Source organism: Macadamia integrifolia, chromosome 7, assembly GCF_013358625.1.
Source record: "Macadamia integrifolia cultivar HAES 741 chromosome 7, SCU_Mint_v3, whole genome shotgun sequence".
Classification (NCBI taxonomy): domain Eukaryota; kingdom Viridiplantae; phylum Streptophyta; class Magnoliopsida; order Proteales; family Proteaceae; genus Macadamia; species Macadamia integrifolia.
In genome coordinates, this window is record NC_056563.1 from 3,992,427 (window position 1) to 4,004,617 (window position 12,191).

General features: G+C 38.0%; 2 protein-coding genes across 2 annotated transcripts; both read right to left on the reverse strand.

Annotated features, from left to right (window-relative positions):
• Positions 1 to 2,073: 2,073 nt before the first annotated feature.
• Positions 2,074 to 4,585, reverse strand: LOC122084195. The gene is made up of 6 exons (XM_042652278.1): positions 4,261 to 4,585; positions 3,966 to 4,105; positions 3,675 to 3,805; positions 3,366 to 3,538; positions 2,568 to 3,132; positions 2,074 to 2,437 (listed from the first exon to the last, which is right to left on the reverse strand). Exons 1-5 carry the CDS (start codon positions 4,583 to 4,585, stop codon positions 2,735 to 2,737), a joined length of 1,167 nt encoding a protein of 388 aa, XP_042508212.1. The 3' UTR covers positions 2,074 to 2,437; positions 2,568 to 2,734.
• Positions 4,586 to 6,896: 2,311 nt separating this feature from the next.
• LOC122083721 (ubiquitin C-terminal hydrolase 12-like) lies at positions 6,897 to 7,723 on the reverse strand. The gene is made up of 3 exons (XM_042651605.1): positions 7,567 to 7,723; positions 7,317 to 7,483; positions 6,897 to 7,231 (listed from the first exon to the last, which is right to left on the reverse strand). The coding sequence occupies exons 1-3, from the start codon at positions 7,674 to 7,676 to the stop codon at positions 7,068 to 7,070; spliced, it is 441 nt and encodes a 146-aa protein (XP_042507539.1). The 5' UTR covers positions 7,677 to 7,723; the 3' UTR covers positions 6,897 to 7,067.
• Between the last annotated feature and the right edge of the window lie 4,468 nt (positions 7,724 to 12,191).

Sequence of the window (12,191 nt, forward strand, 5' to 3'; positions counted from 1 at the left end):
AAAAAAAAATGAAAAGAAAAGAAAAGAAAAGAAAAAGAGGAGACCTCATCTGCTACTGGTGGGTGGGATTTCTTGCAGACTTCTTGGTGGATGTTGAATCAACCAGCATCAAGAATGAAGAAGGGCTATAGTCTTTCTCTTCCTCATTATCACTAAGCCCAGATTGAAGTTCCGAAATTAAGAACAAAAATTCAATTGGCAAGAACCAACAGAAGGGTTAAAAAATCAAAGCACTATTGTACCATGAGGCTATGAGCTAATTAATCCCTCTGAAATAGCATTTGGTAAAAGCTATAACAGAGGAATTTTTGGAAACGAACCAAAAATTCATTCCATTGGAGTCCAATCAAATAAGCAAAGCACAATCTGTCAACCCTGAGAAAACAGTACTAGTAAGTGCTATTAAAAGGCTTTGCTAAGTAACAATTACTGGGCAATCCCATCCATGTTACTGGTTCCGATGCCTGAGCTCCCAGCATTTTCAGGAGGTCAGAGCTGATAGGGGGTCAAAAACCCAGGACAGTTTCCCAATTGCTCCAATTAGCTGAAGGCTTGCTTCAATGATGCAGACATCTTTTACAATGTAACCCTTAGATTTGCCTTTGAGACTACTAAGATGTAAGAAATTACCGAAGGTTTTGTGATAAGAAGATTCTTCTTTATTGTGTTTGCAGCGAATAGTGTTATATTATTGTAAATAAGGTTGGAGAGATCCATTAAGTATGGTTTATGGTGATGGTTGGGTTGTGATGATGTGTTAGGGAAAGGGAAGATGAAGAAAGTTAAGAGTAGATGGTTCCTCCACATACTTGAGAGCATTTAATGGTTTTATCTTCTTCAAATGAGCTTGAATGCTCCATTGAAGGTGCTTAAGCTTGGTGGTTGCAAGTGAATATATATACATTGAATACCAATCCAAGAGAGGAAAGAGGAAAACAAATGGGATTGCATTTGTCATCTCCACCACCATTCTTGCCAGTCGTTACATGGTTCATTAAACCAATCATTTATTGCAAGAACAAATTATGCTTCTGGATTTAGAATTTTTAAGGGAAAAGGTTCTCTGAGCCGCTATGGGAGGGTACACTAGCAAACTCTTATCTATTCACATGAAATGACCTCACAATTTAAAAATAGAAGTGAATGACTCTTATGATTATTGACTCCACATCTCTCTCTGTGTGTGCTTGACTTGCTGTATTAAGTTACTTAGAAACATATTGATGAAGCACCAATGGGCAGCAAAGTGGTTAAGAGATTGGAGGAAAACAAAACAGGGTGATAAAGAAAGTACTTTTAAAACACAGTTACTGCCTTACAGGAAGATAAAAAGAGATTGAGCTTTAAACATAAAGAAAACAGAGGAAAATCAATGCGTAGTAATTGTAGCTTGGAAGGGATGAATTAAGAAACAGAGAGAGTTCCACAAACAAAACAGAAGCAGGGTAATTGTCCAACCATCTGTGAAGGTCTCTTCCAAAACACATTACAGGAGCAGGGTATGTGCACAAAGATGACTGACATAGTTACTGAGATAAATATTTACTACTAAGGAATATTCTTGTATATCCGTATATACCAAGTTTGTATTGTACTACACCATGTACTACCTTACATCTTTGTATTCTTGTACAGTACACGTGTTGTACCTCTATTGACCTATAGGTAAAGGTCCTCTGTTGTACATATTCACACAGAAATACATCATACAATTCTTCAATCATTTACATTCATAAAAGATGAAACCTTAGAAAAAATGTGCTTAATCACTGGTCAAAGTTGACACTAAGATAAGGATGACACTGGAGTTGTATGGTGTGAGACCTTGGCGAAAATCAACTGTAAATTTATATTTTACATCATATATATAAAGTTTCTCAGTGTTTTTTTTGAAAATATAGCTTACATGTGCTGCATCCTCAACCTCAAATTGCAGCCGTTTGAGTTCAAAACAAAATATCCGCTGTTGGATTGTTTGCACTTCAATTAAATTGCTCTTTCTCAGATTATATAGCCACCCAGAAGAAGAAAAAGATTCAGCTTATAAGAGAATAAGGGGCAACACCATGAAACGGCAACAAAAAGTATTTTCTGTGCATTATAACCCGAAAAATTCAGTAACATAATAAATCACTAGCAAGTAGACTCAAATGTTCATGTTTATATGCAGATAGTTCATCAATGCTGCGGTAATCTCATCCACCAGATCTTGCTGAATAACCTAAACCATATTAAGATACTGAGCTCATCAAAAGCTTCTTCTCCTCTCATTTTGATTTCGGGCCCAGTTTCTCAATTGCTCCAATGAGTAGAAAGTGTGCCTCAATGATGCAGTTATCTTTCACCAAGTAGCCCTTCGATCCATCTCTGAGACTATCGAGAGAGAGGAGCTTTCTCCAACCCCAACCCATATTTGAGTCACTAAACCAGTTATACACTGCACCCAAAAAACAAATTGATTTTACTTTTATTCCTTTGACATGAATCAAGTAAATTAATTAAAGACTAGTTTATGGAGGATGGAATTAATAGTAATGGAAAAAAGCAAACTTGTACTGAATACTCACGTTTACATTCCACGTGATTTCCGTTGAGCTGGTCTACTACTTGCATTTGTGCATCCACATACAATCCTCGGCCGGTAAGAAGAGTTTTTGATCATCCAACATCAAGAACAAAGAAAGGCTTTTGCCCTTCTCTTCAGCACAACCATTGGGATACATATCTATTCTCCTCAAATCAACAATCTAAACAGTTCAGAGACTTCAGACTTCAGCTGGTAGGTAGTATGAGGTGTAAAAATGGTGGAAGCATAAGTTAACTGGTACCATTTATGACCACAAGCACTGAACACTTCCGAGGAATGTAATTCATTAGCCAATTCAGAGAACTTTTCTATCTTCCAGATATGGTTACAACTAACAGGTCTGGCTGTCACCAACAGACACTCCCCTTTGCCTGCAACACACTCTCTGTGGACAATGATTTCAGCTCCAAACACGCTAGTATCGTTCACCAAGTATCCATTAGTAGGGTCATTGAATTCTTTCAGGGTAATAAATCTGTCAAACCCAGGCTGAGTTCTTGATGCATGTAATCTTCTTGCCTTTCCATTTCCATTTCCACTGGCATCTGGAATCATATATGGCAGGGCAGTTTTTCAAGCGTAACAAATTAGACAGATGACTATATAAAACTTCTGATAAAAATAGAGTATTATAAAACTAAGAATTGCAGATGAAGTTATTTTAGATTTTGAGCCTTGTCGCAGTCATAAAGGATTAAACTAAAATATAGTAAGCCCCAAATTATAACAACTTATATATGTAGTTAATTTGACAAATAGTGTAACTGAAGAAAGCCACCTTGCAGTATCAAATATTTGTCCCTATGTTGGTCAAGCAAAAACAACCTAAACAAGGGATGGACCTCCCAACCTGGAGAGAGGGTGTCTCTCTCTGAGATTTCCAGGTACAGAGGGAGGCGCCCTTCTTCCCCATTGGCATCTTTGTTTCCTTTTGGGTACAGACACAGTTTCCTGCAATATTGCACCAATTATATGTGTTTAATATTAGTTAACAATCTACATTATTCTCAGAAATGCAAGGGGGGTTGGGGGGAAGCTGAATGACTTAAGAAATGTGATAAGCAAGCAAATAAGCTGAATAAGGTACCATTTGTATCCACCAGCTTCGAAATTGCCAGAATTGTATCTTTCAAGCGAGGACTTCGAGAGCAAGGAAAATGACTTAATCCTAAGTTGGAAGTGAGTTGGAGGTTTATCCCTTTTTATTGTTCTTGACTCTTAACTGCAAAAAATAAAATGTAAGTAAATATTAGGGGCAATTATTATCACTCTCCTATACTAACCCTATATTTACTCAAACGCTCATATCTTTAGCTTCTTTTCTGCTTCCCTGGAAAAATAAAGTTCTAATCCTTCCCCAGATATTTTCCACCTATGCCCTGGGATTCCATTTCCCTGGCTGCTGGTAGCTGGAGAGCCCAGATCCTCTCAATCCGGCTGTACCCTCCACACCCCACACAGATGGTGTGAGATGGGGTTGTAGGGTACAGTGATGCCATAAAGCAATGCAAAGGCATTCTGAATAAAGTAAAATTTATAGTCATAACGGGATGTCAAGGCATATCTACTACTATTCTAGACCATAGCAGATCTATCTAGTCGACTCTATTTAGTTGGGATAAGGTTATGGTTGTTTGTTTGTTTGTTTTTTTAAAGCAATGTGAATGCATTACCTTTTTCCATTTTGTCGATGTTCTGCCCGGCAATTGCTGCATCTTTCCGCAAGATGGCTTGGAGTCGTTCAGCAACAGCTACATTTTTTTCAGCAATGGCCAAACTCCGTTCTTCTATTGCAATCTCTCTTTCTGCAATGGCCAGACTCAGTTCTTCGATCACAATATCTTTTTCAGCAACAGCTGCATTTTTTTGGGCAATGGTCAAATCCCTTTCTTGGATTGCAGCATCCCTCCCGGCCATGATGACCCTAATTTGTTTCACTGTCAAGCCGCCAAGTTGTTCATTCCACTTCCTTTTCCTCTCATGATGTTGTTGATTCATCCACCGTAATAGAAACATAAAACTTGGATCATGAGCAGAAGTAGCGAAAGGTGAAGACTAAAGAACAACTAGGCCTGAGATAAACACTGGTAACTGGGATAGGATTTGATACTCTCTCAGCAGAATAATAATGGAGATTGATACCTACCTGTGAGTGAACTGCTTTGTAGTCATCCATGTTGAGAAACGAAAGAGACGAATTTGCAGAAATTAATCGAAAAAAGATCGTCTCTAAAGAATCAATCGCTCAAAATATATTTTCTACTCTTACTCTACTTCCTATATGTAGAGTTTCTCATGGAAAGAATCCAAATATAGCGGTGGCTATTTTTAGTCTGAGAATTTGAACAGTTAATTTAATGAGGAGAATCAATTTTTGGGTCTCTAATCTCTAGTACTGCTTCTACCGATGTGTCCCTTAGTTTTCCTCTTGATCTCTCAGTCACTTCACATCCCTCAAGCTCCCAAAAAAGGAATTGGCCTTTGCAGGGTTAATTGAAAATTCTATAATGCACCTTCCTTTGTTCCATAATATATTACTTCGAGCTATTTTTGCTGAAGTTTGAAGCTTGAAGATTGGAGATGTTTATAGTATCAAAATGAGAAAAGCTCTAGTTGCATCAGGTTTTGGACCTTGTGCAGATGCCATACATGCATTCCTGTGCAAAACTGTTCATTATTCCTGGATGATCCAAAACTACCTCCCTCTGAACTGGAGTAATGGACACGGCCTAAATCCTCTTATATGTGATTTGATTCTATCGGAAATTCATTGAGGTCTCTGTTTTCAAAGATTAAACATCCTGTCTTAGCAACCATAGGCTAAAACAAACCGAAAATGCTTTGCTGTGGAGTTGATCATGCAAGTTTGCCACAGCATGAATTCCCGGTCTGGGAACTTGAGCTGCGGAATCAATCAGTATCTCAAAGTTGGCAAGGGCTAACACCTCACAATTGGCAGAAGGCCTGTTTCGATGATGCAAAAAAGCATACGAGAAAGGCCCAACGTATCATAATATTGGGGGTCTTGCTAATTTACAATGCTGGGTTCTCTGTGATTTGTGCTTAAAACCAGAAGGGTCCCCTTTGAGTCCAAGTTGGCAAGGGCTAACACCTCCAATTTTTTATTTCTTATGGTGATTTGCCCTGGATCCCCTTTGGGTCCAAGCTGAGTTACAGCTTTGCTGTTTATAAAATTTGGACCTACAAGATGGAAAAGGCAAAGGATTAACCATCTGTTATTTGACGTATTCGCATTCAATAACCAAGTTAGTTAAAGAAAGGAAATTAATTGTGCAGAGCAGCCCTTCACTTCAGATGCTGCAACCATCTGAGTGGGTCTCTTTTAAAACACATTAAAAAACATAAAGAATGGTGTTAAGATATGCAAAGAACGTTTGATCACTAGGTCTGTGATTAATATCTACGTACACAAGATGGAATTTTAGTCAAAATGTGCATAATCAGAGGTTTAAGTTGCCAATTATACAAGGATGTCAACCTCTGCAAAACTCAACTATAAGTCTAAATGTTCCATCATATTTAGAAGGCTTCAGATTAAACTAGTTCATCATGCTGATCTCACCCACATCTTGATTTCGGGATATTAGTAACCAAGGTGTAAGGGTGTTAATTTGGAATCGAAACCAAAACTGAAATTGATACAACCTTAAAACCAAACAGAATGCATCGTACAACAAAATGAGCTTAATCCAAGGTCTAAGCTTACTTTTAGATAAGGATGCTATTGGAGTTTGATGGTGTGAGACATCGCAGAAAATCAACTATAAATTTATATTTTCCATTATAATTAAAAGGTTTCGGATTAAATTATTGTTAGATCAAACACCAAGAAATACGAAAAATAAAGAGACAATAGATCCGCACGACACAGGGATTTAACGAGGTTCACATGCTAGGGTGGTGTGCTACGTCCTTGGAGGACCCAATGGGTCAACCCATCAGGTCGCGGTCGATCCGGTCGAATCATACCCTTACACATAGTGAAACATCTTCTTCTTTGCCCAAGGACGTAGCACACCACCCTGGTGTGTGAACCTCGTTAAATCTGTGTCGTGCGGATCGATTGTCTCTTTATTTTTTGTATTTCTTGGTGTTTGATCTGTAAATAGGTAGCTTAATTTCATGTGTCTCCTCCCCTCGCCTAAATTGCAGCTTTTGAGTTAAAAAAGAAAAAGAAAAATCCATTGGATTACACTTTAATTAAAATTGTTCTTGGCTCAGACTATATAGCAACCTAGAAGGGGGAAAAAAAGATCTGCTTACAAAAAAAAGTATTTTCTGAACATCATAATCAAAAAGTTCAGTAACATATTTAATAACTAGCAAGTAGAGTGAATTGTTCATGTTTATAAGCAGATCATACTTCATAAATGCTGCAGTAATCTCATCTACCAGATCTAGATGAATAACCTAATACACAGAAAGATACTGAACCTATCAAAAGCTTTTCCTCTCATTCTTATTTCTGGCCCAGTTTCTCAATTGCTCCAATGAGTTGAAGGTGTGCTTCGACGATGCAGACATCTTTCACCAAATAGCCGTTTGATTGGTTTATGAGACTATTGAGAGAGAGAAAACTTCTCCAACCCCAAGTCTTAATTGAGTCATTAAACCAAACAATAACTGCACAACCGAAAAAAAAGCTCATGAAGAAATAAAAGACGAGCTAGCTCAAGAGTGACTAACGCTTTCGGTAGTAAAGACTTACATTTTCTCTCCACGTGCTTACCATTGACCTGGTCCACTACTCGCAATTGTGCCTCCACATATACTCCTCGGCCAGGTAGAAGGGTTGTTAAATCATTCAACTCCAGGAACAAAGAAAGGCTTTTGCCTTTTTCTTCTCTATTACCTTTGGGCCAGATATTTACTCTCCTGAAATCAATAACCTAAACAGTTCAGACTTCAGCTGCTAGTTAGTGTGAAGTGTGAAAAATGGTGAAAGTACAAATTGATACCATTTATGACCACCAGCAGTGAACACTTCAGAGGAATGGAATTCCTTAACCAATTCAGAAAACTTCTCTATCTTCCAGATATGGTTACAACTGATGGCCCCTGCTGTCATCAACAAACACTCCCCTTTGCCTGCAACACTCTCTCTGTGGACAAAGACTTCAGCTCCAAACACACAAGTGTCTTACCAAGTATCCATTAGTAAGGTCATTGAATTCATTCAGGCTAATTAGTCTATCGAACCCAGATTGAGTTTTAGATGGACGGAACCTTCTTGCTTCCCCTTTGGCATCTAAGTGTCATATATGGCGATTTTTCAAGCGTGGCAAATTAGACAGATAAATATATAATACTAAAAATAAAAATTGCAGAAGTTATTTTGGATTCTGAGTCTTGTCATAGTCATAAAGCATTAAAGGCAAATATTAGCAAGAACCCAGCTTATAAATGCATTTAATTTGACGAGTATGATTGAAGAAAGCCACCTTGGAGTGTCAAGTACTTGTCCCTACGTTGGTCCAGCACAAAGAACCTAAACAACGCATGGACCTCCCAACCTGGAGAGAGGGAGTCTGTCTCTGAAATTTCCAAGTAGAGAGAGATGTGCCCTTCTTCCCCATTTACATCCTTGTTTCCTTTTGGGTACAAACAGAGTTTCCTGCAATGCACCAATTATATTTTTTCTAATAGTTAACAATCTACATTATTCTCATAAGGGGAAGTAGATGAAGACATAATAAATATGATAAGCAATTGAACTAGGCTGAAAAAACAGTACCATTTGTAACCGCCAGCTTCGAAATTGCCAGAATCGTATCTTTCGAGCGAGGATTCCGAGAGCAAGGAAAAGGACTTAATCCTAAGTTGGAAGTGAGTTGGAGGTTCATCCCGTATTGTTCTTGACACTACTGCTGCAGAACATGAATTTGAAGCAAATATTAAATCCCCAAAAAAGAAATTTTCAGGGGGGATTGATTGAAATTAGCCCACTGCGAACCTTCTTTACTATCGACGGAGAAAAACGCCATCTGGTCTGTGTACAATTTTGTTACTCGATTCTAATCTGCTATGTAGTTTGAAGCCTTTTTTTAATGCAAATAGACGCAATTAATAGACGATTCAAAAGGATTGATTGGAGTACTCTGTTCTGCATTGGAATTAAAAAGTAAGTTACTTGCTGATATTCTCACAAAGCCCCTTCCTTTGAGGTCGAGAAACATAAACCATTGATTCGTCGAAACAAATCATTTCTCGCGGTCCAAGAAATAACAAACCATTTTCCCTCTCTTGTTGATAACCTTTGATTCTGGCCGGAATCCAGAATTCAAACGAGAGAGAAGATATAAAAGAGAAAGACTCACCTTTTTTCGTCTCTCCCCGCTGCCTCACTTGCAGAGTCTAGAGTATCAGAAACGAAGGAAACTTGGAATCAAGCGGTATTTTGAAGGGTTTTTTTCATATTAAAACAGAGTGGGAAAGTTTTCCTTCTCGGAGAAGGATTCATCAACGGCCATTTGTTTAAAAGTAGGGGTGCAAGGGGCCGTAAGGAGAACAGAATAATATATTTTTTTCTCCACTATAATGCATGGATTTTTTTTTTTCTTTTACTCACCTCCTTCTCTACATGTACGGAATTGTTGGAGGAAAGAGGAAAGAGGAAAGAGAAAGAGGAAAGAAAAAAAAAAAAAAAGTGAAAGAAATGAAAGAGCTTTGTTTATCAATGAGTGTCACCTAGGAAAAAGTGGGTTGGAGTAGTACGAATTATGAGGTAAAAAACATAAGGTGAGATTTTGGGCCCATTTGTTGACGTTTCAAGAAATGCGTTTCTGTCTCCAGGTAAAAATGGAATAAAAAGCGTTTGATAAAACTGTTTTGTTTCACTTGTTTTTAAAAATAGAAATTGAAATTTTTACTTATTTATGATTCAAGAAATGACCCAGGTGAAACAAGTTCGCCGTTTTTGAAAATGACTCGTGGCCATTTTTTCGCTGGTTACTATCGACTTCTAGAAACATGACTTATCAAACACCTTCAACTCAGTTTCTGCTTCTAGAAACGGAAATTTATGATTCTACTGTTTGTTGAAACAGAAACGGCAGAAACGTTATCAAATGGACCTTTTGTTTACTTTGTTTTGTTTGTTTTTTCTAGTAAACAAAAGTAAAGTGGTGAGTAGCCCAACGAAATAGAGGAAGAAAAGAAAAAGAGGTGATTGTTGTAGGGGTGTAAGTTTAGTCCTGATGATCCAAATATGTTCTAATCCACCTTGAGCTCGAACCCTGTTTAACCCGACTATGAGGGCCAACCTGACCCAACCTGGTGTGGGGTTGGGCTGGGTCTGTGTTAAGGCATAGAAAATCCAACCTGACCCTAAGCCGCCCTTAGTCTAACCCTGATTAGTATTGTGCTTTATAGAATGAGGGTCTCTCCTAGCCAAGGGAGGGGATTAAGATGAATGATTAGATTATGTCTTAATATGTTGACTTTTGATGGAGGGGATTAAAAAATGAGTCACATAAAAAAATAGAGGCACATGGAATCTCTGTGAAAATAAAATAAAATATTATATTCAACATAGTTTAATGGAGGAATTTATTTTAGGGTTTTAATTAAAAACCATTTGCTTCAATAATTTTCTTAAATTTCAAATTTTGTAATGTACATATTGTCATGTTACATCACCTGGTCTTAGGGCTCAGGCCCTCAGGGTGTATGCCTAATATTTTGGGTTGGGCTTGGCCCATTTGGGGATTTGGCGACAATTCTCAACATGGGCTTCCATTGTGGCCATTAGCCAAGATTTAACTCAGTCCATAATGTCATTGCATTCTGTTGTCTGAATGAAGAAATTAGCAAAAAAATGACAAGGAAGCTTTCCAAAGCTTTTGAAAAAACTGACAAGAGAACTTCATTAGTAAAAGGGACCCTTTCTCTTTAGACTCTTAGCACATGCTAACACTTAGAGGAATTTAGGGGGTAGAGGGTCGATTATAGTCCATGTTTTTTAGATTTTGAAGGTAGCGGAGTCGTTTAAAAAATTGGAATTGGAATTGAAATCAAAATTGAATCGTATTTATCGGAAGTGATTCCACTAAGAAGACCAACTAGGGTCAACCCGAACCAACCCGGCCCAACCCTGAGCCCTGTAGGGTTGGGCCTAAGCATGAATCCGTTAGGGTTGGGTTAGGGTTTTAAAAAACCCAGTCCTGTTTCACCCCTAGATTGTGGTGTGTGTATCGAAAAGGATAATTTCCATACCGAAATTATATGGTTTTGGGTTCTGTGAAAAATTATGATTTTTTACAGGGCGTATCATATGGAGGCAGCGTTCTGAAAGTTTTTCAATTTTTCAGATGCAGTGGAAAGAACTAATTGGGAAAATTCCACTTCGTTGGTATAGATTTTGTAGGATCATACAAGATCAATAGTAAAATAGGTACTTTGAGGTTGATGGTGGGCATAGCCGTATAGATGAGACCAAATGCATCTGGTGTCTTACCAGCATTGGCTTCAGCACCAATGGTTGGACGGGAGGGGGTTGTGGCTGAAAACATGTGGATTCAAGTAAGAGATTTCAATGCTGTCTTACGCTCTCTTAATGCTCTTTATTTCCTTGTTTTTCTTTTCTAAGGATGTCAATTTATCTAATAAATTCTAAGGATACCAAGTTATCTAGCAAGGATATATGTTGCTCTATGATGATATAGGTTGATAAGAGTGGCCTGCTTAACCAACCTGTTTTCAACTAACCAGTTGAGGCTGTTAAAGTTAACTTGTTATTATGTTTCTTTCTTATTCTGTCCTGTCGCCTATTATATTTCTTTCTTCTAGTCTTCATAGTTCATTACTCGGTTGGGGCTTTTGTGTAATAATTGCGATTCAGATCTAAGTGCTCATCTGCTAAGCAATAACCACAGAAAAGAAACAAGGGACACACGATATCGAGCGATGCACTGAAGCTTGATTCCTTAGTCAGTCATTCGAATGATAGAGAGAGGAAGAAGGAGAAACGCTAACCCTAGTTCTGTCTTGGCGATTTGCAGAGAGGAGAAGAAGGAAAGAAGGAAAGATGGCCTCCACCAACATCCGCCAGATTCCCTGACCGGAGACGATTTCAATCCGTCTATTGATTAGCAAACGATTTTTAAGTTTTGATAAAAAATCGACTATAAATTTATACGTTCCATTATATCTAAAAATTTGATGTTTGATATGTAAAGAGGTGTAGAAACGCAACCTTAAAACGATGCAGAAGATAATGGAAAAACAAAACAAACAATGCACACGGATTTTACGAGGTTCGGCAAGGTTGCCTACGTCCCCGGTGAGATGAGATCCTGCTTCACTATCAATGGAGAATAGGGTTACATCGCTCGTCCTCACACCTCTCAGTATTGCTTGCATTACAGAGAAAGAAACCCTCGCTACAAATATATAGCGAGAAAAAACCCTAATTCGGATTAAACTACAAGAGGTAGCTTACATGTGCCTCCTCTCCTCGCCCCTTTAATTAAAATTGTTCTTAATTGGCTCAGACTATATAGCAACCTAGAAGAAGGAAAAAAAGGTTCTTATAAGAGAATAAAGCACAACATAAAAGAAACAACAAAAAAAATTATTTTCTGAG

Bases quoted from the DNA above. Each gene is read 5' to 3' on its own strand.
- LOC122084195 (XM_042652278.1), bottom strand. From the start codon at position 4,585: ATGAATCAACAACATCATGAGAGGAAAAGGAAGTGGAATGAACAACTT. The intron at 3,806-3,965 runs GCATAGGTGGAA...TTTTGCAGTTAA, and splicing joins CAGGGAAATGGAATCCCAGG to GAGTCAAGAACAATAAAAAG. The intron at 3,539-3,674 runs GTACCTTATTCA...GCAATATTGCAG, and splicing joins GAAGCTGGTGGATACAAATG to GAAACTGTGTCTGTACCCAA.
- LOC122083721 (XM_042651605.1), bottom strand. From the start codon at position 7,676: ATGACAGCAGGGGCCATCAGTTGTAACCATATCTGGAAGATAGAGAAG. The intron at 7,484-7,566 runs GTATCAATTTGT...TATTGATTTCAG, and splicing joins ACTGCTGGTGGTCATAAATG to GAGAGTAAATATCTGGCCCA. The intron at 7,232-7,316 runs GTAAGTCTTTAC...TCGGTTGTGCAG, and splicing joins TAAGCACGTGGAGAGAAAAT to TTATTGTTTGGTTTAATGAC.